Source organism: Amblyomma maculatum, chromosome 6 (genome assembly GCF_055883805.1).
Source record: "Amblyomma maculatum isolate TAMU_Amacu chromosome 6, ASM5588380v1, whole genome shotgun sequence".
NCBI lineage: Eukaryota > Metazoa > Arthropoda > Arachnida > Ixodida > Ixodidae > Amblyomma > Amblyomma maculatum.
In genome coordinates, this window is record NC_139349.1 from 109334029 (window position 1) to 109361134 (window position 27106).

The 27106-nt window shown below is 47.1% G+C and overlaps 1 protein-coding gene across 1 annotated transcript in view; it reads right to left on the reverse strand.

The window, feature by feature from the left end:
- Positions 1–26622, reverse strand: part of Np (serine protease notopleural) — a 33862-nt gene extending 7240 nt beyond the window's left edge. The window contains exons 1-6 of the mRNA XM_084607263.1: positions 26454–26622; positions 17781–19574; positions 17616–17695; positions 17140–17240; positions 14551–14819; positions 5286–5440 (exon numbers count right to left, since the gene is read on the reverse strand). Coding sequence (XP_084463389.1) covers positions 5286–5440; positions 14551–14819; positions 17140–17240; positions 17616–17695; positions 17781–19574; positions 26454–26544 — 2490 coding nt within the window. The 5' untranslated portion in view covers positions 26545–26622. The remainder of the gene's footprint in view (positions 1–5285; positions 5441–14550; positions 14820–17139; positions 17241–17615; positions 17696–17780; positions 19575–26453) is intronic.
- Between the last annotated feature and the right edge of the window lie 484 nt (positions 26623–27106).

Below are 27106 nucleotides of genomic sequence, written 5' to 3' on the forward strand. Positions count from 1 at the left end.
TTTATAACACCGGATGGATTATACGAGTTCAACGTTATGCCCTTTGGCCTCTGCAATGCCCCAGCTACTTTCGAGCGCCTGATGGACACTGTTCTTCGTGGACTCAAGTGGCAGACCTGTATTTGTTACCTGGATGACATCGTAGTTTTTTCTACCGACTTTTCTTCTCACCTTCTCCGCCTAAAGCATGTCCTCACGTGTCTGGCCGACGCTGGGCTTCAGTTGAATTTGAAGAAGTGCCACTTTGCCGCTCGAAAACTCACAATTTTAGGCCACGTAGTCTCTAAGGAAGTCATTCTTCCCGACCCCACCAAACTTCGCGCAGTTGCAGAGTTCCCGAAGCCAACCTCCCTGAAGCAGCTCCGGAGCTTTATCGGCCTCTGCTACTACTTTCGACGTTTCATCTTGAACTTCGCCTCTATCATCGCTCCTCCGACCCAGCTCCTTGCCGGCAGCTCCGACCTTTCCGCCTGGACTCCAGCCTGCGATAAAGCCTTCGACACTTTACGCCGCCTTTTGGTTTCGCCGCCCATTCTACGCTACTTTGTTCCGGCTGCGCCTACGGAGATCCACACTGATGCCAGCGGTATTGGGCTTGGTGCTGTCCTTACCCAACGTAAACCTGGTTACAGCTAGTATGTTGTGGCATACGCCAGCCGAACATTGACAAAGGCAGAATCTAATTATTCAGTCACAGAAAGGGAATGTTTGGCCATTATTTGGGCCATCGGAAAATTTCGTCCTTATGTGTATGGTCGACCGTTTTACGTTGTGACCGATCACCACGCTTTGTGCTGGCTTGCCTCTCTGAAAGACCCATCCGGTTGCCTTGCTCGCTGGGCTCTTCGTCTCCAGGAGTTTGACATTCATGTCATTTATCGATCAGGCCTGAAGCATACGGACGCGGATGCTCTTTCCCGCTCTCCATTGCCTAGAGATACTTCGTCTGACCACGTCTGTGCCTACGATTTGTCGACTCTTACCACTATCGACATGGCTACCGAGCAGCGGAATGACCCCTAGATCAATGCACTTTTGGATTTTCTCTCAAGTCCTACTCCCGGTCATTCATCCAAAGCGCTCGTCCGCCAAGCCCACCACTTCTCCATTCGTGACGGTCTTCTCTATCGCCGCAATTATTTGCTTGATGGACAGAAGTGGCTTCTAGTCATCCCGCGTCATCTCCGTGCCGACATTTGTGCTGCGTATCATGGTGACCCACAATGTGCTCACGGTGGCGTATTGAAAACCTACACGCACCTACGTCTGCGATTTTACTGGCGTGGAATGTACCGCTTCGTACGACATTTCGTGCGCGCTTGCGAATCTTGTCAACGCTGAAAAACTCCTCAGAAGTCCCCTGTTTCGTTGCAGCCGTTACCCTGTCCTGCTCGTCCGTTTGACCGCGTTGGCATAGATCTCTATGGCCCTCTTGCTACTACTCCTGCTGGAAACCGGTGGATTATTGTGGCAGTAGACCATCTTACTCGCTACATTGAAACATCACCGTTACCCTCTGCCTCTGCAACAGACGTTGCTTTGTTCATTCTCAACAACTTGATTCTTCGCCACGGGACTCCGAAGGAACTGCTCAGTGACCGCGGACGCGTTTTCTTGTGCGACGCTCTCGAGGCCCTACTGAAAGAATGTCGCATCATTCATCGCACCGCTACTTCTTACCACCCTCAGACGAATGGCTTGACAGAACGCTTCAACCGTACTCTGAGTGACATGCTGGCCATGTACGTCAACGACGCTCATTCCAACTGGGACCCACGTTCTTCCCTTCGTAACCCCTACAATATATATATATATATATATATATATATAACATAGCGCGGGAGGTTTCGACTTGCAAATAACCACTTCTCGCAACAGCTTACAACATATATGCCAGTCGCATGCTTCTTCTGACTTTTGTTTTCACAAGTTTCTTTTACATGCGTCAACACTTTCCTGTATGTTTCTCTAGGCCTTCGAATAATTGCCCAGGCCATCTCGATCTGCTTTCAGCGTGCACTGTATTCCTGTATTGCTGCATTTGTTTTTTTGTTTTTCTTATTTTTCATAACTGCAAGGGATCTGCAGTATTTGCATTATGTGGCCAATCTTGTATCTCGAGATTATTTGTAGTGTTACATTACGTTTTAAAAGGTGCATACATACGTCTGCTCCTTAGCTTTACTTCAACGCACTACATACATTAAGAGGAGAAAACTTGAGATGCATTCGTGCCGAAAGCACGAATATCGCACACATGGCCGATACGATGACCTAATACTGTAGAACAAAAAAGAGCGCGGCGCATCAATGACGAGAAATCGCGAGGTAACCCTTTGGGGCCTTCTCTGGGATGCACAGTTTTTTTTTTTTTTTAACTGTTAGCTGTGGAAACATTTTTGGACGTGTTTTGCAAAAATGAGGACGTCCTGACAAGGAGATTTAAAATATCCCGGTGGGTAATTTTTTGGGACATTTAGGGGTTATTTTGCGTTTGCTGAGGCGAGCATCCTTACGTAGGCACACAATATATCCCATTAAGCAAGGCGGGAGGTTCGTTTACTTTCCACGTGTATAGAAGAAAACAAAAGAGAATCTGAAGTCCGTCAGCGTGCTTTTAAAAAAACATCGAGAATCGAAGGCCTCTGTGGCAGCTTAGCGTTTCCTTTTTTCGGCGCGAGATTCGGCGAGTGGATTATTCTTTGAAGACAGGACCTTTTCTCAGCTATCTCGTAATTGAGATCTGCAGAAACAAAATTTTGGTCCTCCAAGAAGCATGAAGCGCAGTAATGCGCATGCGAAGGAGCCATAGTCTGCCGTACGTCTTGGGCTTACATTAGGAGGCGCACGCAATTTTTTCTGAAATAGCTCGTGCTCGACGCCGCCTTGTGTTAGGGCAATATGACTGCGTCTGTCAAAGCAGAGCCCGCTATCTTCAGCACAGGTCTGTTAATATTGTTATTGCACTGTGTCCCACGAACTTGAAAAACGAAACGGGCACAAAGATTTTGCTTTGTGTTACGGTGATCGCATCACAAATTTCACAAAAAAAAGAACGAATTTTCAAATTACTCCCGGATTCAGACATCTGCTATGTTTTTCCACTAGGCACTTTTTGCCCCCTTAGAGATACGACCAAGAAAGGCCGCAATATTGAAACAGGTTCCTAAACCCCAAAAGAGATCCCCGAGTAACGTTCGGATAATACGCTGCCTTTTTCAATCCATTTTGCAATTTAATTCATGATCCACGCCGATATGAATAAAATGAAAACTAAAATTGCGTAGAGAGAACCCTTAATCAAAACGTTATCGGAGTGGGTGTCTGCATCTGAACCTCTCTAATATATGTTTTAAAATAAATGTAAAACGGAAATAAATGTAAACACCAAAGATGAGCCCGTTTCAAAACTTTCTTAATCGTCAGTGCAGATAGATATGTCAAACGTCAAAAACACGCACTTGAAGGCTCGTTAGTTGGCTTTCCAACATGGCGTAGTTTTGTAATGACATCGCTATGGGTGGTAATGTCCCCAAAATTAGGTTAACAAATACACAAGCGGCATCTGTGTATTTTATGAAGAAAAAAAAAACGATACAAATTGTAATTTCTAAAATGCGGTATTGGTGTCAAAAAGATAACAATGTATAAAATATAACAAGGAACATAGCGCGGAAAGAATACAAATAATCATACCAGAAATTTGAAACATGAGTTGAAAACAGAAACTTTGTCGCGCGCATTTCAATTTTTCTCGTTATATCTTGTTAGCGATGGCGACAGGCTATCAAATGATTACACGTCCGCAGAAGAAACGATAAAGAATAGGCAACAAGGTTTTAGTTTGGAACATTCACTTTTTAATTCTGCTTACACAGAAAATGAGTTGTTTTATTGCTGTCTAACCCATAGCCCACGTAATATTGAGTTATGGTGTCTGGTATACCTCTCCATCAGCATAGATTGAACAGATGTACCTGCCATATTTTTTAATATAGATGTTTGTAAACTGTTAAAACACGCAAGCGCAGTAAAAGTAATCTCAGTACTAGCACTGGCCAACGTAAACTTTTCCTGCAACGAACAAAAACCGATCAACTCAACGCTGACGAAGAAATCGGTGCAAAGACGCTTGTACGGATTGCAAGGATACGCCGAAATAATGTGAAATGTGCACCATAGCCTTCAAATCTCTGTGTGCATTGTCGCGAAATATTAGTGTGAACAAGCGAAACGTGTGAAGCCCTCTTTCGAAAACACCAATGCGTCCAACCCGGCCGCGCTCATATAATTCACGGGCCGTGCGAAGCACCGCCTCAAGGCCCATCCATCTGTGCTTGCACCAGTCTGCTTCGTTGCGCGGCCGCGTCGTACGCAATGGCGCTTGATAAGAGCTAGCGATCACCAACTCGCGTGTTCGCACTAAAAGCGGACGACCCTGTACATAACAGATGCCCTGGTGAGCCCATGCAGTTATCTACCATGGCATCTTCTGTTGTAGATCATACCCACAGCTATTTTGACCGGATATTCCCATGAAACATGGTAGTATTTATTTGTTGCTGCCCACAACCGCTAGGATGCGGCCTTATTGCTTTGGTTGTGACAAGTGGAACGATCTTGGCGGTGCAGCAAGTTTTTTCGCTCCCTTTGCTTATTCACAGTCATTCTCGCCTAGGAGCTACTTTATAACTTTATTTAGGACTGCTGCAGCTGAGGCTCTAAGGGAGCACTTCAGGTGAGGGTCAAAGGAAGTACCTTTGCAAGACAAACAGAACCACCTTTGCAGGCTGCGAGGTTCGAAACTGGGTTTGGGCCCACTGCGGAGGAGGGGCGCGCAGCGGGGTTTACGGAGCTTCTCCCAAACGTACACCCCTGTAAAAGCCGAGCACCAGGCCGGGGGACGCTTGTACCCATTTTTACTGGTGGGTGGCTGAGATGTGTCTCGAATGAGTGCAATCGCGCGCGCCCGCTTAAACTTCATTCCAGGCTGATCTGGTCCTCTTTGGCCTATTTATCTATATGTTCTTCTCCGAGTGTATATTTAGCGCTTCCGGAAGCATCGGCGTTCGTAATTCGACAAGGAGCGAACATATTTGCTGCCATCGCCTCCACCGAGTTGCTTTGTTCATTTGTAGGCGCAAGTCAGCCCAATAAAGAGTTGATTTCAGTACTATGCCTGTCTGTTACTTGTCGTCAAATGCACTGTCCCCAACACGTGATAACATGAAGGAGTGACGCCAACCAAGCGTGTTCGCAGGCGACCAAACCTTATGTCATCTCACCTCACAGGAGTCCTTGCCCCCCTTGGCAAGCCCGGCGCAGATGAAGATGTTGGGGATGTCCTCGATGAATCCGGCCTTACGATACATGCTCTCGCACTCCTTGTTGGTGATGATGGGCACGCTCACCTTCTGCATAATGCTCGGCAGAGGACCGTCTGCGATGAAACGGATAGCAAGAAACAGGTGAAGTCACGACACAGGTTTCGATGGCCTCAGCCTAACGAAGCTTGGGTTGTTCGAAGGGTAAGTGCTTTCACTCTGCTAGCTAAAGTTCGCAATGCATTTCTATGTCATAATTAAGCGAAATAAGACTCCTACTTATAGAGCAATATATAATCAAGAAACAGCTAAAGAGGCCACTATGTGTGTCACGAATATAAAGTTTCGATTCTCTTGTCCTTCCTTACCCTCGAGTCATTTTGTGTAGCTTTGAACCGAACATTTCCCGTTGTATTATTGCACGAGTTTCGGTATATTCATGTGTGCCTCTGTGTGACATTGTAGAGGGGACCATGGTGTATTGTCAGGCTGTCTTGCAGCTTTTGCCCACGGCCCCCTCCATCATTTCTATGAAAGATTAGAGCTTAATGTTATTAATAAATGTGTGCGATTCTATCTATACATGCGTCGTTCGTTGTAGTGCTTAAAAGCGTTGTTTCAACGGTCTCAAAAAGTGGCAGAAATTGCAGTAGCTATTTACACTGCCTACGTGTGCAGGTATGCAGAACGGAGTTCATTATTCTATATAACCATGAATCTACTGAACAAATTCTCCGATAATGTTAAGGTGGAAGTATTTTAGCAGGAGAGAAAAACCCATATTACACCCGCCGCTGTATACAGTGCAGCTGTTCGGGCACTTGATAACTGTGCCTAATGGTGCGGGGTTGAATCCCGGCCTCGGTGTCCGCTTTTCGATGGCGGCGAAAGGCAAGGCGCCCGAGTGCTGTGCTATGTCAGAGCACGTTAAAGAATCCCTGGTAATCGAAATTTCCGACGGCGTTTCTCATGGTTTGAGTCACTTGGGGACGTTAAACCTCCAAATCCAAACCAAAAAGCCGCATTACAGAAGTTGATAAGAGGAATTGCGTATCTTGAGCCACTAGCAAGACTCTAACGTAATTATTACAATAGTAATTTTTCGCTCGTACTCGTCCTTCGGCGGCCGAGCTTGCTGCGGCAAGGTGAAACAAAAGCAATAAACGCGTGACCGACACGTATAACGAATAGGGGGTTTCAAGTGGTGTTGAGAACTACTGGAATCTCTTTAAGTAATGAGCTTCACTTGTAAGAGATAGAGATAACATACTGATACTAAGCACTGCTGCGCATCTTCTTGCTGCATGTCACCCAATGCATTAAACGGTACGTAAGTGTCTATTCCTTCCGTTTCCTCATGGTTCTTTTCTTGCTGCTGTGTTGTGCATTTTATTCTTTAGTTTTCTTGTCTTTTCCTGGTTATCGTCTGAAAAGGTTTCTTTATTGTATCCCAATAAATATGAATTCCATAGGTTTAATGCGGCTAAATTTCAAGCTCGAATGCACTAGTTGAGTGCAGATTATCATGATAGATGGATAATGTATTCAACGCCGTCGCTGTCTTCTCGAAATCACCTTTCAGAGGCACGCTCAGGAGGAGGACCGTGATTTATAATGTTCATGTTGTCAGGAGCAATGAAGATATAAAACCCCTCCTTAACCATGCAGTACCAACATTCTTGCGTGGCTTATAGGCGAAGCGTGTCCAACTCGGGACCCAAGGTTCCTGGAAAACTGGATTTTGAAGCCTCAGTCCGCAGCGTCTGTCAGTTTGGTGACACACTAACACGGTGAGCCAGTTAGGCTTGGTGAATTGGTGCTCTCACACTCAAACATAATTTATATTCTTCTTCTTGGTTTGGTTTACGGGATTTAACGTCCCAATTTGACTTATGCTATGAAGACGCCATAGTAGACGGCCCTACAAATTTCTACCACCTGAGGTTCTTTAACTTGCACTAACATCGTGCAGCACACGAGTGCTTAGCTTTTTGCCTCCACGGATTGCGGCCGCCCTGGCCGAGATTCGATCCCGCATCCTTGGGCCCAGTAGTCGAGCGCTCTAACCACTGCGCCATCCCGTCGGGATACATGTTTGTTCTTCGTCAGCGGCAAGCATTAAAAGAATGGCTCGGGTTGCTTACTACAGGGTTAACTTTTAATTGCAAATATGTACTTACTACACCCTTTGTACCCAATTTTAAAATGTTAGCGGTGCGTATGGGTCCAGTTTTGGGTATACTCCACATCTGTGAACTGTAATGCTGCCTAGCGCTCTGTCCTGTCACTTCGTTTCTGCCTGCGTTTGTCTGTCTGCGCTGTAATACAATGTTATCAATTAACAATTAATTGAGAGGAAGTTTAAAAAAATACGTGATTCTTTCTTGTATGGCGCATAGAGTGGAGCCGAAATATCACTTACGCCATTCCCAGAGAAACCTCTCCTTACAGTCCCTTCACCTCGAGACATATGCGACGTTTGCTTTGCAATATTATTTTTGTTGCTTTTTTGCAGGACCCGACTTACATCCAAGGTATGCTGTACACGTCCTGTGCAGCACAATTCTAGGTTTAAAATTATATTTAAGTGCGGCCTGGATTAGCATTACTGATACATTCCAACAACGTCTTTTGACGTAATAATAAAAAATTCCTTTTATGTAAACTTTTGATGGATGTATCTGCTGGGTATCTCACACATCTAACCTAAACAGTAAATTGAAATTGAAAGAAAAATCAGAATAGGGCAGTCATATTTGTTCCAGTAAATTAATACCTGAAACTCAGCATGACGGAAAATAAGAATGAACCTAAATATCAAGGACCGCGCGATAAATGTCAGATTAAAACTTTTTCACACCATTTATCATCCTATGGGGCAAGATTGAACGATGAAAAAATATACTGGGGCGCCAACCTATGTTAAGACACGACTGGATCCCGACTTGAATGGGAATTGACCTCTAGGTGTTGTGTCTGTAAAGATTGTTTCATTAAAACTGCACAATAGCGGTGCAGCCTGCTGCCTAGAACTGTACGTGCATATACCATCAAATGATGCTCCATATAATGTATTGAGTTTAATTATCAGGTCATGCTCCCGTATGTAGCCCCCTGTTGCATTCCCTTTGCGGGGTGATGCAGGTACCCAGTAAACAATAAACAAGCAAAAATATTCATGTTTTGTTCCGCATGATACTGTCGCATTGTACGGCGACACAAGCATATCAAAAATTTCTCAAGTGTTGCTTGAAAGCTTGTGGATACGGTAATAACATGAGAACACCACCGCAACGTCAGTTGTTGCACCTGTCCAGCGTTGCGGCAGTATATAAGCTACCCCCCCCCCCCCCCCCCCCCCCTCTCCAATTCCGTATCCATTGTTCTCTCTGCTTCGCAATTTTAAAGGTTTGGCGTTCGATGAGGTACGGGTTACGTTCGGTGGGAATGTGAGTTGAAGTAGCGCAACTTAAGCTACTTTTTTCTTTTTTTTCACGGAAATCAGATATGCATATAGAAGCAGAGTCAAATAGTCATTACTGTGCCTTTAAAAAATATATGTGCACACGAGGCTACGTTTTTGTTATTGCGCCACTAGAAAACGAAGTCAAAAACAGAACACCATGAGTTTCTCAGGGTTCAACATTTGCCCAAAATTTTTATGTATATTCTCCTCACACTTCCTATCTTTTTAAAGCAGAGTTTCTCGGCCGTGTGGCACCTTATTTCAGTAAACAGTGATTCACAAGTTTATCATTTTGTCACCTCAATTTGAACGACTTAGCGCAACTTCGTTTTATTTTGGTGAAAGAAACATCGCCTGGTGCCTGCTGATGGGAAAATACATTCAGGCTTGGGTTATGTGCAGACACTTCATGAATGTACAAGCTAAGCCATTCAGCACAAGCTCGACAGTATTGACGATAATTAATTTATTTCGAAGTGATTGCCGCCTTTAGCCATGCAGCCAACTTCCAGCTTCATTTTCTGCTTTACACAGTATTTCAAAATTCTTGGCAATTTTTTTTTTTTAAATAACAGTTTATTGCATCCAAGGTTGGCGATTGAAGAAAAGCAATCATATCGCCAACCCTTCACAAGAGTCTCGGTGTGAACTTCGACTATGTGGCGGCCGCTTCAGTACCACTGTGTTATTGGGAAGAGAAAAAAACAAAAAAAAAAACAAAGGAAACGAGCGCACATATAAAATTGTCTGGTATATATAACAAAGAGGGAACGCTGTTGGCCGATCTTCACATGGTCATTTCAGCGCGTCAGGGTAGTACGATGAGAAAAGGGGGGGCTAAAGTGGTCGTTTGGCTCTCTGTCATCAGCGTTCCTCATCCTGTCCTGGCCACCAGCAATGGCCAATAACCCTTTAAGAACGCGTGTGAGGTAACGCAGGGTGATAACACTTTGATGCTCGTGGATGCATGCAGAAACACTGGGAGCTCGTCTTTCAATAGCCGCTCCATCCACTTTACTCTTTATGTTCGTTTGGACGGCATCCTTAACGGTTTTTAAATTACAGGTCACATGCTATCCGGACAGCACTTTCAGGGGGCATCCGCATTTAGGGGCTGTGAATGAATGCTTTGGTCGTTTCTCGTTGCGATCTTCTTTTTCTTTCTTTTTCTTTTTTCTTTTGTGACGTTGTCCGAGAGCTTCCGCGCCGGTGTCTAGCGTGCTCTGCTATTTCTCTGGAGCTGGTGAGACCAGATACTCGGGTCAAATGCGCGGCTCCAGAAAGATGCGATTTCGCCTAGTGGTGCAATCAGCCCCCCATTTTGCGCGCGTCCTCTCGGCCTCGCCAGGTCCGCGTTTCTTATCTGCGGGAATTCCCTGTTTCGTGACCCCCAGTAGCGCTTGTCTCTAAGCGCTATCGCCGTAGCCAGAATGACAAAGTTTTTTGCCAATTTTTGTTGTTATTAGTAGCATCGGTCTTACTGCACCGATAAGAGGATGTTAGAGACAGGATTTTCGGGTTAGTAGCGTAGGCTATTTATTAAGAGAATGAAGCGGACAACTTTAGGAGTCGTGCTTATTTGAAACGAAGATTGCGCTGTACGTTGGCGGCTTTCAACACTTGAGGCGTTATCTTGGCGTGTCAAGCCACTGAGCTATAATGCAGTGTCGCCGCTAAAATTCACTGCCTCATGAAAAACAGTGGATGACTATCTTTTGTAAAACTGTCTGGTGTGCGCTAAAGATGTTCGGTTTGGTTTGCTTTACTGCGTTCGACGTCCCAAAGTGGTTCCGGCTAGTGACGCCGGTGTGGAGGGCTCCAGAAATTTGGACAGCTAGGGTTGACACTGCGCACGGGCGCCTGGCTTTTTGCCTCCATAGGAAAGCGGTAGGCATCGAACCTGCGGCCTTATGTTCATTAGTAGAATCCGCTAAAGCACAGTGGCGTGTCTGAGGAAGTTTGTTGGTACTTTTATTGTGGCTGTGATTTGCAACCTTTTTGTTTAGTTAACCATTTATACAAAGTATACTATACCTTCAGCATATCGGCATGAATGGTGAAATGGTTAGAATAATGGTTGGCCATCATTAACAATTCGTGAGCAATTCCACCATAGGTTAGGGCACACGGTGTGTATGAATTAATGAGGTCTCTTGTGGCAGAGAAATCAGATCGCTTACGTGCACTAGTCTTGTCTTGCGCGTGACATGGCTCACCACGAATTGACTTCATAAGAGACTTCATTAGAGATGCGCACGAACACTCGTACACATTTCAGGATTACGCAGTATCATCTAAAGTCACGCTTCAAATTTCTGGGCAACAACGCTAGCCGAGTGTGTAGTACATCGGTCTTAGGGTAGCCCATAATGATGTTAGAGTTAGGTGTGTGTGTGTGTGTATGGCATTATTAGAAGATATAAATAACATCCTTCACTAGCATTTTATTCTGTCTATTCGACAGCCACACGGCGTGAGTGATTCTCTTACCTCAATCAATCCAGATACGCAATATTGCAAACTCGCAACAGCTCACTTTTCGTTATATTTTTCCTCGTACGAAATCTTGATAAATATACGTCGTTTGCACTGAATAATGTATAAAAACTTTTGCAACAGAGCACCAGCATGTCGCTTCTCATTTACCTTGGCCTCATTATTATGCATGGCTAGTCTTCTTTGGCGTTATGTAGGCTTGAGGGGTTACATAGGACAGCACACTACGAAAGTGTCAGCGTTATGAAGCATCGAATGCTAAATTTCCTACAGTCGGGGCACCACAAGTCGATGACCACGGGAATGAGGTTTAGGTGAACTGCAGTTTTAAATACATTTCTTAGAAGTGCAGAAAAATTGAAGGCTTAAAGCTTTAAAAATGCGAAGAAAGTTGTTTTCGTGTTCGGTCCTCGGGATTTTATTAATCGAACCGTTCAGCCCTGCCAATGAACAAAGCATTTGGTCGAAAGTTGCGTATAAGGACTGGCGACGAAAATTCGCTGAATTGCTGAGCAAGTTATACTTCTGCACTGTGAAAACTGTTTCTGCATCATTCGCAGTTTCGGGCATGCGCCGCCAGCCCATTGTAAGCTGTTAGATTTCCGTACCATCAGTTTTTAAAAGTGCAGTAGGGAAGAAAACCAAACTTCGTTAGGCTATTCACCTCTTGTCAACCGGTGCTATTGCTGTCCATGAATATTCCAATCATTCTGAGGTAAAACAGAACATTGACACATTCTGCCGTCCATTGGAAACGATATGGGTATTGATAGCTGTCTTGAATATGTCGTTTCTTTACAGAGATCCAATGAATATTTCAAGAATTTTTTGTTTGATCGGTGAAATCCACAGACTATTCGCCAACTCTAGTAAATAAACCTGCCTTTATACTCAACGAACTGTTGTCGTTCCTTCGTTACAGGAGAAGCGCCAAGCCTGCCTAACAACCCTTTGTTATAAAATCAAGCTAATGCAACAAACCACTAATGCATAGTCAAAAAAAAAAAAAATGCACGAGGAATCACTGCTCCGATGGCGCAGTGCTTGTGATATTTCCTTAGTATACCTTGCCGTGAATCACCACAGCTGTACAGGCATCAACAAGTGCGTATATAAAAATAAAGCATTTACCAGACGTTGCGCGAAAATGATCTGACTTTCCACGGGAACGGTGTGGCCCAAAAATGTCCGGCAACTAACAGGGTGCTCTAGTTAGTTTTTGCGTCTATCACGTTGGCACACTAGAAGTTCGGATTCTAGCAGATATTGACAAATATTAAAGGGCAATTTTTTTCACTCTTCTTTCTATCATTGTTGTTCGCTGCGTTATTCCCTTCGAGAGAAGAAATGCGATAACCTTTCGGAGTCCTTAATGCATTTATTGCATTAAACAAGCCAGGCTTACTTGGACATGCACCGTTAACTGTGAGGCAACTTTGGAACATTGCAAAATACTCTTACGCACACGTTGATGACAATAAATTTGCAATATGTGCGATGGAATAGTAATCGATCCGTTCCCACAGTTAGTGAAAATTAGATCTCACAAATTAGTTGTTCGCTCACACCAAACAGTTAGGACAGCCATAGAAAACCAATGAGGTGCGTTTTAGGCAATAACTTTTTGACAAATATGGAATAATGTAGTACTGTAATGAAAATATTGGCAGCAGTGATCGAATCTTTACACTCCTAAAAAATGCTTTAAAGTTAGCCCTTTGTCTCTATCGAGCAGTTAAGACTGTCCTGAAAAACCAAAGCTTCGAGGTTTTAGTACTAGCTCAATCAACGTGCTGCCTCGCACTCTTGCGCAGAAAGATACCAGCGAGCGAGTTGCGCTTAGCGTGGTACCCACGCCAGCCTGCTTCCATGTTTAAATAGCTGTTCTATGATGCCAAAATGAGGCTGAGCACCTGTAATCAATCCTTGCCTGTTTTCGTGTTTTGTGGGCGTTATCAACGTAAAATTACCTTACTGCATTGAGGTAGAAGACAGTTTTATCGAAACTAGGACCGCCGAATTAGAACAAAAGACGTAAATAAGGCAGGAAGTCAAGTGGGAGGAGCACCGAGGGCTAAGATTCCACTGGAGAATACTTTGGGGTGCTAGCCCCCCCCCCCCCCCCCCCCCCCCTCCGCTCCCTCGGTTCCAGCGCCCCTACAAACTTTCACACTATTCATTAAGGGGGAAGGAGGGAGGGGGGGGGGGGTGAATATGCTTTGAAGAATACATACTAATCATTGTCCCCTGCAGATAATTTGAATTCGCGAGTGTGATCATGAATGTTTAGGTAAGTCAAATTTTTAAGCTTTGGTTTGGTTTGTGGGGTTTAACGTCCCAAAGCGACTCAGGCTATGAGAGACGCCGTAGTAGAGGACTCCGGAAATTTCGACCACCTGGGGTTCTTTAACGTGCACTGACATCGCGCAGTACACGGGCGCCTTACTTTTCGCCTCCATTGAAAAGCGGCCGCCGAGGCCGGGATTCGATCCCACGTCCTTGGGAACAGTAGTCGAGCGCAGTAAAACCACTGGTGAGCTAGTAAAATGAAGCAATGACTGTAGCAAAGAGGGCTAATAAGGCCTCTTTGTGACGCGCTCTCTTTCTATGCGTATCGCGCCGGTAAACTTCCTGGGAAAGCATTCAGTGGTAGCACTCAGCATGCAGTAACAGAGGGAAATAACATCAGAATATTTTAAAATCATGTTGGCAAGAGGTGTCTTCGCACAGCTCCAATGTACTCCCGCTTTAATGCAGTATAACGAAAGCTCACTGCCCCCCGAACTCAAGTGAAAAAGAGAATTTTAACTTTATTTCCCGATCAGGTGCATACGAATTGGAAAATCTTATTCATTCGCATCGCATTACTAAGTTCGCATGTATATACTTCGTACACTATTCACACGACTTCTACATTGGTCACTTTCAGAGCTCGTACTCTTGTCCAACAATATCGAACGAACGGGAATCGTGATCAGAACACGTTTAGGCCAAAGCTGGGCATCAGTAGACATGTAATCAATCTTAGAGAAAGAAAAGGGGCATAGATACGACTGCCTTTATGAGGAACGGCTAATCCGTAAAGAAATCTTCAAGTCGATATTTCAAGGAGGAATGGTTTACATTCGATGGACCCATGGTTGTGACAACGCTTTTAGCCCCCTGGATGTACTGACCATTGTAGCGCTTGCAGCCTTTTCTTTTTCTTTTTTTTTGTCTTAAAGAGATAGCATCAGCTAAGAAAGCGCTACCAAGGATCCATACCTTCGTAGAGGCGTCCCCATCCAGTGACGACCGCGTTGCGGCCGACGAAGCTGTCGTTGGTGGCGGGTACGCACACGGGCAGCACGTTGTCCTGGAAGGGCACGGGCTCGTAGAGGCGCAGCAGCGCCAGGTCGTACTCGAACGTGCTGGCGTCGAAGCGCGGGTGCGTGGCCACAATCTGCACGCGCCGCTCCACGTGCGGCAGCGCCTCGCGGTCGCTCTTCAGGTCGTACTCGCCCAGCCGCAGGAGGATGTCGGTCGGCGACACGCTGCGCACCAGCGCGCCAGTGAGCCACGGTGTCGCTCGCCGCGGATGAACGGAGTTATTCGCGACGCCGCGCCCCGCCACGGCAGCAAGTGCGACATGTCTTGTAGTTGCATTCAAGAAGCTGCGTATGGCCCACTTAACACGCGAAGCTACGGTCTTCATCAAGTAATAAGGACGTGATTTTAATGCAGCATTGCGGAACTCGCCTATGAAAAACACAAGACATTTCATCTTACAAAGTTATGTGCAGCAAAAGTACAAAAATCGCAAAGATAGCCAATTGCACTTTAGCGCTCGAGTAGTGCGCTTCAGTCTGTGCGAATCGCATGAACTCACGGCTGCCTAGAGTGCAAGTTTTATCAGTAAAAGTCACTACCTGCCTTAATTTTACCAGATTTTAATTATTCCTCACACGACAGCTCGAGCGCCCTCCGCGAGTGTGATCAAATCTGTACTTCGTTATTCTTCTAAGTTAATACTATGTACAGTCGTTCTGCGCGGTCACCTACTCTATTTCATTAGTTCCTCACAGCACTACCAAAGCTAAGATGAGTGCAGAGGCGAAGCTCTCACGCTGCAGAGCGTAGTGGCAATATGGAGCTTTCATATATAAGGATATGGGGCATGTTTTAAAGCATGCATTCTCAAAACGCAATTTCAAATTCAACCTTAGACGTAAACTCGGGTTGCATACGCTATTTTTCGAGTTCCTTGTTAGCGACTCTCGCGTATGCTCAAATGACGTTGCCAACATGGCGGCGGGCTTCGAAGCAGGCCCGTCTCGCTTCGGAGTCAAATCGCCCTTGTTACTTGCCTCTGCGTTATGTTAATTGATTATGACCGGAGCATCGGGCATTCATTAGGTCTCATCTCACTATATACAAACACCTATGAGCGTTAAATTCAATTTATTCCCTTCCCTCACGGCGCGGTTCAGTACCCGTATTCCAAGTTTGTGTCGTCATCGAAAGTGTCGCCATCTCCCGGACGTCAAGCCATCTGACTGGCGGTAACACCGGAACCTGATGTCAGTGCCTCTTTGTTTCTAAGTGACCTCTTTGTTTTTACTTGCAGTGGCTATACTCTGCGTAAACAGCCACGGTTCAAGCTTATGTCTGGTCGCACCGGGCCAGGGAATGTGGCTGGTCACGTTTTTAGATGATGAGAAGCTTAAACGTTAACTTGGCTACTCACGATATGCGTTTCTTTTTTGATGATTATAGAAATGACAATTATCGAAACTATGAATCCGCAGTTTCACGCGCTGCTTGTCGTAGGCTGTTTCCAGGAGATACAAGACAACACAAGGCACGAAATCACTGCACGGGGTGTAGCTTTTTGCAATTATGCATTGTAATACAGTGGAAGGCGTATAAAGCAAAAAACGGAGATACACAAAAGAAGACAAGAGCAATGGCATCAGACATGACCGGTCCAACCATAGTGAGCGGTTGATGACGTCACGCTTCACGGCGCACGTGTCGCACGCCTGTACACAGTGGAACAAAATGCGAATATCGTTACTGAACTGCAAGCTTTTAGGGCCGTAAAAAAAAAGGCGCTTTTTCAGGACATGCACTTGCCAGCTTGTTGAGACTAGTGTAATGACACGACACGAAAGAAACAAAATGGTCAAGGGAACTTTTTATCTTTTTATTGAGCTTTTTCAAAAGCTCAACCGTTAAAAGCTCTATTGCCTGTTTTCTCCAAGGTGATTAGCTCTTTTCATCCTCCTGATTGATTTTTATTCAATCTTATACAAATTTACTTGTCCTGCAGCAGTAAAAAAGCTTCGTAATAGCCCAGTCTCTGTCCCAATCTGAACATCACCCAAAGGTTGCTTTTGTTTTGCACGGGTGGAAAATATATATTAAAATATTTTTCTTTTACTTTTTTTACTATTGGAATAGGAGCTGTTTTCAAAAGTTGCTACACGCGAGTCACCACAGCAATGCAACTATTTAGGAAAGAGTCAGCCCTTTACTATAACTAGCGGCATGTCACGGCTGAACTCGCGCTTTTTATGGCCGCTGTAATTATCTGGTGGCAGGCGCTCCTTAATAAAGTATTATCTTGCGAAATGAAAAGCAGATATAGACATTAAAGACACAAGAAATGGGGATAGAACACTGTGCAAATCGGGGAGGCAATTACTACAAGAGAAGTATGTCAGTTTTCACCTCCAGGTCCAAGTAAAATGCGTGCTTTCTTGCGAATAAGGCACAAACAAGGCGAACCGCTTCTTTCGAGAAAACTAGTAGGTACAAAAGTCGGACAACGAGTTCACACACAAGCAGGAAGAATGAAACAAATAAGCTTACTTGTGCACACAGTGCGCCGCGCTTATGGCCCAGTATTCGTTGAGCAGCGCAGCTCCGCACTTGTGCAGGAAGTTGTTTCTCTTGAACTGCCGCAGGGATATCTGAAGTATTGCAAAAGAACATGATGTTAATTGCGAGCAGGCTCGTTATCTAAGACGAAGATTGTTTTCAACAAGTTGAAAAGGAAAGTTACAACACGGCGTACGAATACTTAAATGAGCAATCAAAAGGGGTAACGTGACAACAGGAAGTGGTGACAAGATGAGAACGAGAGTCAAGTTGACCTTTGAAGCTGACTCCTTTGACACATGACCGTATAATAGTTATGGCATTGTGAAGCATATTCAATTCTTGTTGTCTACAGTGAAATGAATTCATGTGTGTGTATGCATATCATGTGTGGAAATATTTACAAATGCCTCTTTTTTTCTTCTTTTTTTTATCAGGAACATCCACTTAGGTAAATGTATGCTCACCATCCAAGGCCATTGCGCGAATTTCGTTTGCTCGCCTCCCACTATCCTTGCACTTGGCAGAGTCCTAGGCCGGCCGCATACTGTAAAAATTTTGCGTTAGAAGGTGCCATCCAAACAGGCCTCACCTTGTATCAAGACGAGTGGAGAAGATGACCGTGACCTTACTTTTTCGAATGTCCCTGTCCGGAGATAGTGTCGTTGGTCCTAATGTCGTCCTGGTCGTTGGGGTTGGCGTTGTGGGCATTGTTTTGGGGGGCGTCGTCTTTGGAAGAGTTGATGGAACAGTCGGCGACACAGTGGTCGTTTCCCTCGTCGTTGTTGTCATCGGTGGCTGCGTTGTAGAGGTGCGTTCTTCCGACACACTGTACGCCGGTACTGTCGTGTACTTCCAAGTAGTCCTAGGGGTTGTTATAGTCGTGGTCGGCACTGTGGTCGTTTCAGTACTGCTGGTTGTCGTGGTTCGACTCGTAGTAGGCGCGAACGTTATAGGTATGGGCCTTCGGCGCGTAGTAGTAGCCGTACTTATCTCGACTATTGATGTACTTGGCATTGTAGTGGTCGTCTGGGTAGTCGGCCTCCTCTGTTGAGTACTCGTCGTCTGCACCGAGGCACCAATCTCGCCTTTCGTGGTCGTCACAGGTTCTGTAGTGCTCACTAATTCTGCAGATGGCGACTCTGTCTCTGGTTGGACCGAGATTGAATCCGTTTCTGCGCTTCCGGTGCTGGTCGTTGCCCCGGAAGTCACGGTTAACGTGGAAGGAGCACTGGTAGACTCGGATGATTCCTGTGGGGGAGGTTTCGACGGTAGTGGTGTTGAGTCGGTCACGTCCGGTGGTGGCTTCTGAGTCGTAGAGAATTCAGTCATGTCCACCCAGGAAATTGACGTCACCATGTCGGTCACGGTTGACCAGTCCGCCATTGACGCCGTGGAGGAGGTACTTTGGCTGGCGGGCTCACTGGGCGCTGGCGTAGTTGTTTGCTGACCGGCGGGGTCAGCCTCGTCAACAACTACCCATGTGTGCTCGGTTGGCACGGACTGCGGAATAGCCATTGTAGTTTCACGTTCGTTGACGATCCACGTGTGACTTTGAACAGACGAAGTGGAGGGCCTCTGCGTAGTCGCTTCTGTTGTGGTACTCTCATCGGTTCGAGTTTGTGTCGAAGACGGAGGCACTTCTGTAGACTTCGTGTAGACCTCAGAAGCGGCCTCCGACACTGTTGTCTCCGTCACTTCACTAGTTTCTTGGGCGGGTTCATCTGTCGTGACCTTTTCCGTTGCCTCGTACGTGAATTCTGCAGGTTGGCTCTCAGTCGTGCCTTCTGTAGTGAGAAATGTGGTCGACATTATGGGTATCCTTGTAGTCGTCACTGCCGGCCGGGTTGTTTTTGTCGTAGTTGTAGCAGTCGTGGCAGAGGTAGTTGTTTTGGGCGCGCTCGCACTTGAGGCGGAAAAATTTGGCACTGTTGTGAACGGTTCATCTGAAACATATGGCAAGGTGGTCTCGTTAGGCCTCCAGGTAATGAGGCCTGGCGTAAACGTCGACAGTCCGACGAACGCCGTCGACTCCGTAGTTGTTGGCAACGGTCTATGGCTTGGCTTGGTCGTCGTTGTCGTTGTGTAGGCCACACTTGCTCCTGGTGTCGTCGTCATCGTCTTCGTTGTCAACGGTGACGTCGTTTTGGTCGTGCTCGGCGGAGGCCGCTTCGTTCTCTTTTTATAGCCGTCGTCGCTCTCGTACGGCATAGAGTCTATACTGTTGGTAGGTTCCGAAGGAGTGTCATGTTGTTGCACGCTGACACCCGGTGGCAGTCTGCAACAACTGCCCGTGTAAAAAGAGTCTGTGCAGTATGTAAGGTGAGTACCGCCAGCACTGAAACAGTCCCATGCAAACATACAGGTGCCTTCCTGGCCGGTGACCCTGTTTTGGCACGGCTTGAGCTTTATCGTGCGCGTAGCGCCTGAAAAAAAAAAAAAAAAAAAAAAACGCTATTTTTTTATAGTGCGACACCAGCAACAGGACAAGCCACTTGTACAGAGGTGGGAAGAAGAACAGGACAATGTGCATAACTCAGAAATTATCCGCTGTCAAGGTTGAACACCCACAGATAAAGTTACATTTTCAAGAACGCACCCAAGAGGAAAAAGACATGCACGGCGTAGAATAACAAAAAAAAAAAAAAAAAAACAAGAAGAAATTGACACTGGTACGGCTAGGTGCGCTTTGCAAACTCAACAGGAGCAGTATGCATACGGCAGGCGTGGCCGAACAACAGCAGACCGCGCGTGCCCCAAAACAAAAATTAATTTGCGCCGAGCGGTCTGCTCGGAAATGCAAGCAGGTCACACGGGGGCGAGGAAAGAGCAACAACCACAACAACAATAAAAATAAGTGTGCCTCGTCCCGTGACGTGTCGTTGCGCTCAAACATACGCAGGCCAGGGAACACCAAGAGGAGGCGGGAATAAGGTCTCGTTTGCGGGCGAGAGAACGCCGCAGCACCGCAAACACATTGACCTTCACCCTGGCGGCCCCCTCCTCCCCTACCCACCAGCCCCCATTCCTCTCCCTTCTTTTCCCGCTTCCCCAGGTAGACGAAAACGGGGGCCGGCAGAGACGAGTCTCCCTCCTTTGCAGCAGCAGCAACAGTCGCCGCGTGACCTTGCTGGTCGAAATATCGGTTAGAAGAGGAAACGGGTTGCAAGGGGGAGAGGCAAATGGCGGAACCGGCAAACACGGAAGACTCGCGCGCCGCGTGGAGCCCGACGAAGAGGAGGAGCACCCCGACGGTGGCCAGGTAAGGAAAAAGAAGCAAAACTGGGCGAGGGTCGAGCGGCTTCTTCTTTCCCGTAGGAGCGCAGCGAGCCAACCAGCCAGAGATGAGTGCAGGACATCCGGTCGTTCACCTTCATCGCCTGCTTTTTTGCAAATGCCAAGGTCGGTTTTCTAGGGTGCTGCTGATGCTGCTGGCGCTTCTCCTGGTTGCAGCCGCCGCGTTTACCTCAGCGGCCGGAATAAACGGCCCCCGCGGAGGCTGATCACTTTGCCCCAGGCGCGTCACCGCCGAGGATCAAGAGAAAGAACAGAAAGGAGGTGGGAGCGCCTCGGGTGGCAATAATCACCTACTGGGTCGTTCGATTTGCACCCAGGGACTAACTCTGTTGCTTCTTTCGAAATTGGGCTAAGCAGGGAGAAAAAGACGAACGCCCGGGCGGCAGCGGAGGAGAGGAAAGGCCGCGTTTCCCGGGGGGCTTGGTCCTCGGCGGCCGACACGACGCGGCGCATACATCATGGCTGCTTTTAGGACACGAGGCAATTACCGAGGCGCGGTCGTTTCTCTTTGCTTTGTTGATCGTCCCCGAGGGATTGCGTGCGACCGTTTCTGCTCTTGCTGCTGGCTCGGTGAACAAGTTCAAGTTCAGGGCCGACCGGCTGTTGGCTCTCTTATGCGCCTTGTCAGAAGCGGGCTAATCGCTCGGGGTCCGCTTCTTTTGGCTTCACCGTGTTCTCGGAGGCTAGACTGAATAGGCTGCGTGCCGCGGACACTCATGCTTTGTTGTCAGTTTGTTTCATTAGGAAGGACTTCAGTCTAACTGCTCCAATGCGGAAAACTGGTTTCAATTTCGACACTGGATACGGTATCAATTAGGAGACGCTTTTGGTGCCTCGTGTAAAGTTCTCTCTCTAATTTGTTTACGCATTTTCCTTTGCTCGTGTCCGACACAATTCTCAAATTATGTAAACGGCCTACTGATTCATTGTACTCTATGCCGTTACTGGAATGCAGACACTGAAATTCGTGCCCCCCATCGCTCTCTTACGGCTGCATGAAAAAGCAGTGAAGAAGGGTTGGGGGAGCTTCAGTTCGCAAGCCGAGCCAACGTTTCGATAAGGGACTTGTCTCCATCTGAGCTGCAGCTGCAACTTAGCAGATTGAACACAGGAAGACACTCCAAAACTGGTCGTAGCCGCGCTGTTTCTTCCGTAATTTGTGTGAGTATATATTCGTGCTGACGTCTTGTAGACCATAGAAAACGCAGTAGTGTAAAGCCGTTAAAAATAACAAATAAAAAAGAAACTAGTCAGAATTTTTTTAAAATGTCCTCGAGGCAATAAAACTGCTGGTCCGTTTCGTCATGGATTCGCAAGATGCGGCGCTTCGTACCAACAGGTTGCAGTTACATTCATCGCTTGTGGTAATCAATGATGTCTCTCTAAGGTTGTGTTCGCAATTTCCTGTCCGTATTATTGTGACAACTCACGACTTGCACCTCACAACGGTGTCAATTTCGTTATGCTTCTCGATCTCTCCCTGTCTCGGCCTTAAACAGGCTTCCTCCTTCTGCGGTTGTCAGAAGAGACAAGTCCTCTACAGTCAGCGGACATCCGAGTCTATCCCGTTTGTCATCCGCGCAGCTCTCACCAGTGGCCTTCGGTTTCTACCGCGCTGGTCGGTACGGCAAACGGTCACGCGTAGGGATGGATTTTCGCCACAAAAAGGCGACAGCGGCTTCTTGCAGGTCGTATCGCGGATTAGATCGGTGCGTGATCGCGCCTTCCGTTTTCAGTCGTGCCGCCGCATAACAAAAAGTTCTAGCTTGAAAGTGCGGCCTCATCGCAGGTGACGTGAGCAGCCCCCCCGCACACACCCAACGGCCCACGATCCGTCAGACTGCGTGACCGAATGCGGTAAGCATGCGCTCTCGACGGTCCTTCGAAGAGGAGTGGTACACGCCCACTTACGGTACTTACTGCCCAAACCGGAACCCGGACGCCACTCCTGCCGCACCATAGCCCCTCCAGCTTACTTTTCTTTGCCTGGTCAGACGTCGTTGAGACCGGTGCTCACGCGTGACAGCTTCTTCGGCTGGCTTACTCTGTCTAGATCTTACTTTGGGAGCTCCTGGCTTGCCGGTCTCCCTGAGCTTCCGCGTGTCTCTCCTTTCAGTTTTACTGAGCCTGTTACATCGCACAGCCTGAACACAAGGGCAAAGTGAACACTATTCGTATGTTTACAGCCCTGAGTTCATATATAATACACCTTCGTAAATTTCTGGGATTGCCTTTTTGACGCCACTATAGCCAGGTTAAGGTACAGAAAGAGAATTTCGGAGTGCGTGCATGGAAGGCCAGTGACAACTGCGTTGTGTTGATACCGTAGTCACAGATCGTGTGCACCGTAGGAGTGTAGACGGAGCGAATTACAAGCACAATACTTTAGCCCGAGCAGGCCGAGGAAGGGAGCGTAAATATCAATGTGCACTGCCCAAGGGCCCAAAACGGCTAACATTTTATACATAACTTAAGGCAAGTAAGAAAAATGTATCAGGCTAACACGATTCCTTCAAGCCACCAACGCATTTCCGCTTGTCAGTGACATTTTTACTTACACAGAAGGAAAAAAAAAAAGCGATTAGGCTACATCCGGGAACAGCGCATGTCCATGAAGCGTTTTGTACCTGTTTTACTCTTACATGGGTTTATAACCTTGGTACCAATCGTGTGCGCACTGGGGAAGCTCGCGTTGTTCAAAATCTTTGTCCCTCAGTTACGAACCGACAAATTAGGAATGGATCGTGTTCACGACCAGCACAAATGAAAAGAACACATAACTTCAACTTGGAAGTGTGCTCCTCTCGTGGTTCTTCAGCAGGCGGTCATGATGACGACCTTGACAACACTAAGGCAAGAACGAACCGCCCAATATACGGCAAACTTATTTCCGTGAACTCGACGCACCAGCTTTCATGATTTCACGTTCATAAAACCGGGGGCCTTAATTCAACCTCGGCTAATGGAGCGAAAAAAAAAAAAAGAAAAAGAAAAGATCGAACCATCGACCGTAGCCCGCTCGTAATTTCGGCAGCCTGAATGCACCGAGCGTAATGTCTGACGCATCCGTATTCGAAGCCGGTCCAGTGCTTCGAATGAGAAGAGGGGAGAAGGTCCTCTAGCGGGCCGAGACGACTGAGATAAGGAAGACCGCTCCCGCGGCGGTCTTCATTTGCCGCCGGCCACATGGGATTTCGTGGCCTGTCCAAAAAAAAAAAAAAAAGTAATAATAATATAAAGCTACAAAAGGAAAACCCGTCCAGACTTCCTGGCTGTGATTAGGGGTGAAAACTACCGGCTTTATGTCTGCCGCCGGGGCCTATACCTTCATTAGACCGCAATTTATTTCGTGATGCATTTATTTCTGTCTTTTCTTCTCGGCTACAACAGCGTACGGCGCCTCCGTTTCTGTTTCCGCGTTTAAAGAAGAAGCGATAAGATGTCCTACGTAGCGACCGAGAGCCTCACTTAAGTTTCGATGTGGAGCCTACTAAATGTATGTGCAAATCTTTGCGAAGTACACGCCTCTTTTGCACACCTGCACTTTATCTACTTTCACTTTTGCGCATCATCAAATACAATCTGGTGCCTCCCGACTTTTGACGAAACCGTCTGAGAGAATCATCGTGGTTGTAGCGTCTCATTATGGTGGGCATATGCTCAGCTTTATGGCTTTCTCAGAAAATCACATTGAGCGGCGCAAGTGAGAACGGAACATTAAATGCCAGGACTAATTAAGCTTTGCAAGCAGCAAGTTCTACTAGCAACGTTTGCTAGTGTGTCGGTGCCGTCCTATCCACTACTTGACGTCGTTCAACGTCGTCTGATAGGGAGGAATACCACGCGTACAATAACGAAATGAACTTGGCGAAACATAAAGCACGTGCGCCCGGCTACACTTATGCCTGTCATATCGGTTGCGAACTCAAACCACAACCCGCGCTCGGGGAAAATTGGGCGCCTCTGCAGCAGTTCCTTCTAGCTGACGATATTATGTACTGCTATTTAAAGCACTGCCAGATTCTATATACAGCGAAAATACAACGAAATACAAAACATTGCCTTCGCGATGAACTACGTCCTTCGCGTGCGTTTTGCGGTGTCGTGGTCGGACGTCGCCAAAAACGGAGTCTGAGATTCGCGATGCTTATCTGGTTCAGTCCACGAAAAAGTCACAGAATATTTGAATCGTCATTAAAGCACTGAAGCACACAGTTCGAGAAGAATAATAAAGGGAATCATGCTCCAGCGGAGCTACCGCGTACTATGCTTCTCTAGTAAGCCCACACGGCTACCGCAGTGTTAATTAAATATCAATAATACTACTGCATATCATTTATGTCGCCTACGTTATTGTGTGTGTCATACATAGGCGGCGAGGAATTGTGACTGTGACCCCGAGCAAGCCGTTGTCGCTTTTTACAAACGTGACGTTCGCTCGATGGCCGGTGCAGCTCCGGTATTTTCGCATTGCTTTTTCGGTTTGGTTTCTGATGTATAACGTCCCAAAGCGACTCAGGCTGTGAGAAACGCCGTAGTGGAGGACTCCGGAAATTTCGACCACCTGGAGTTCTTTAACGTGCACTGACATCGCACAGCACACGGGCGCCTTGCTTTTCGGTGGATATGTATATATATATATATATATATATATATATATATATATATATATATTTTTTTTTTCTTTAAGTGATGCCTTTTAGCTCGGAAACTCAGCCGTCAAGACGGCGTACCTCTTCCGTCGAAATTCGGTTTAGTTTCATGAACATGTCGCTGCAGCAAGGCCAACAACTGCATAATGCGCGTAGGTCACATGCCTAGCAAGCTCAGCCGTTCGGAACGATGTAAACGCCAGAACGCACCAATGCGAGTGTAAGCACCTCAGCTGTAGGGATACGAGCCTGGTGTGGCAGGGCCGCTTGCTCGGTGTTGCGTGTCTGTTTGTGGCAGCTGAATTGCTTAGACAAGCGGAGACGAAATACGCATACATCATTTCCTCTGTTTATTATGTGAAATAGACACCGATATTTTTCTTGCCACTCTCAGAGATAGCGCGCGTCTTTGACAGAAAGTGTGCAAAAAGAAACAGAGTTCGCAAGAACATTCACTATTTGTGAAGGAGCATAATTTTTTAACACGTGCAGCCGTTCCCTTTAAAGGCACTACCATGCTCTGCATGGCAGAGAACTGAATTGCGACGCAGAAACACGCTTTATTCTTAATGCTATTCGAACAAAACAAGCACTTCAGAGACACTATTCCGGTTGCTAAGTTGAGTGTGCGCAGTGCTGCGAGAGGAACGAATGACACTTTCGAGAACCCGAATTCCGCGCTGACCCCAGGAACGAAACTAACTTGTGAATCGGGAACACTTTGCGTCGCTAAGTTGGCGCGTAATCTTATTTCCCCAACAAGCAAAAACAAAGGCGCACTAAAACCATACTATTAGTGCGACAGCACACGTGCTAGAAAATAAAAGATAGGGCATTGCTCGTTGTAAGTAGCTATCTGAGAGCGGTGTACCCTTCACAGACCTGTACTGCTGCAACGGCACACATTTACGTCCATTCCGCACTCGCCAAGTTTCGCACAATCAGGCGTCATGCGCGGTAAACGGCGAAAACTAAAAGTCCCTTTGTCAAACCTGACGCAAATATATAGCCTAGTCCTGACTGAATAAATAAAGAAGAGAACGCGCATATCAAGATGCGATCATCACGAGATCGAACCAGTTCACTATGCGAAGTCAAGGCAAAATATGTGTGATTGCACAGCTGACGAAGTTTCCGAGGCGTCGCTGATCTGTGTTTATCGTTCACCGCCCATCACAGCCACGAGCGAAGACGAGCCTGACCGAGCGGAAACAAATTCGACGTCGCATGCAAAAGAGCAGCCGTCTCTGCCAGGCGAGTAGTTTTCGGAAGAGCACTGACGATCGACGCCACCTTTGCCACCGGCCGGAAGCACCACCGGCAAAGGGCTGATACGGGCCAGCCGCCGCCACTCACCGAACAGTCTGTGGTCCAGGACCCTGAGCGCCAGCGCGGTCCACGTGTGCAGGGATACCACGGCGAGCAGCGTTGGGAGCCCGCTTCTCATGGCGGCGGCGGCTGGCGAGTCTCTCCTCGCGAAGAGCCGCGCGGCGACGCGCTCGCGCGCCTGGCCAGGTCGCGGCGCCGCTCTCTCCCCCTCCTCATTGGTAGGTGGCTCACCCTTCGCTGCTGCCGCGGAGAGGAGGAAACAGCTCCCCGACTTTCGCTCTACCGACAGGTGTCTGCGTCAATCCCGCTCTCCCCCTACTGCTACAATGCTCATGGACAGGTAACAGCAGTAGCTGCCTTTGCAACACTCCTCGCCAGCCCCGAACTGCCCCCAAACAAGAAAGCCACCCTTGTTCAATGCCCTTGCATTCGGCTTGTAACAGGGTGCCATTGGTGAGGAATGTTGACTGTAGGTGTTTTTCCATGGAAGCAGTCATTTCTTCCCCCATCCACGCAATTCAAAGAACATGTGTCGTTTCACTTGCGGGGTTCGCTTGCGCTGGTCCACTGTGACGACTCGTGTCGGCTCCTGACCTTCGCGTGTCACTCGGAACTTTTACATGAGGACAGTGACATCGTCACTGTATATGGATGTACTGCAAGGATGAGCGTCCTGAAGC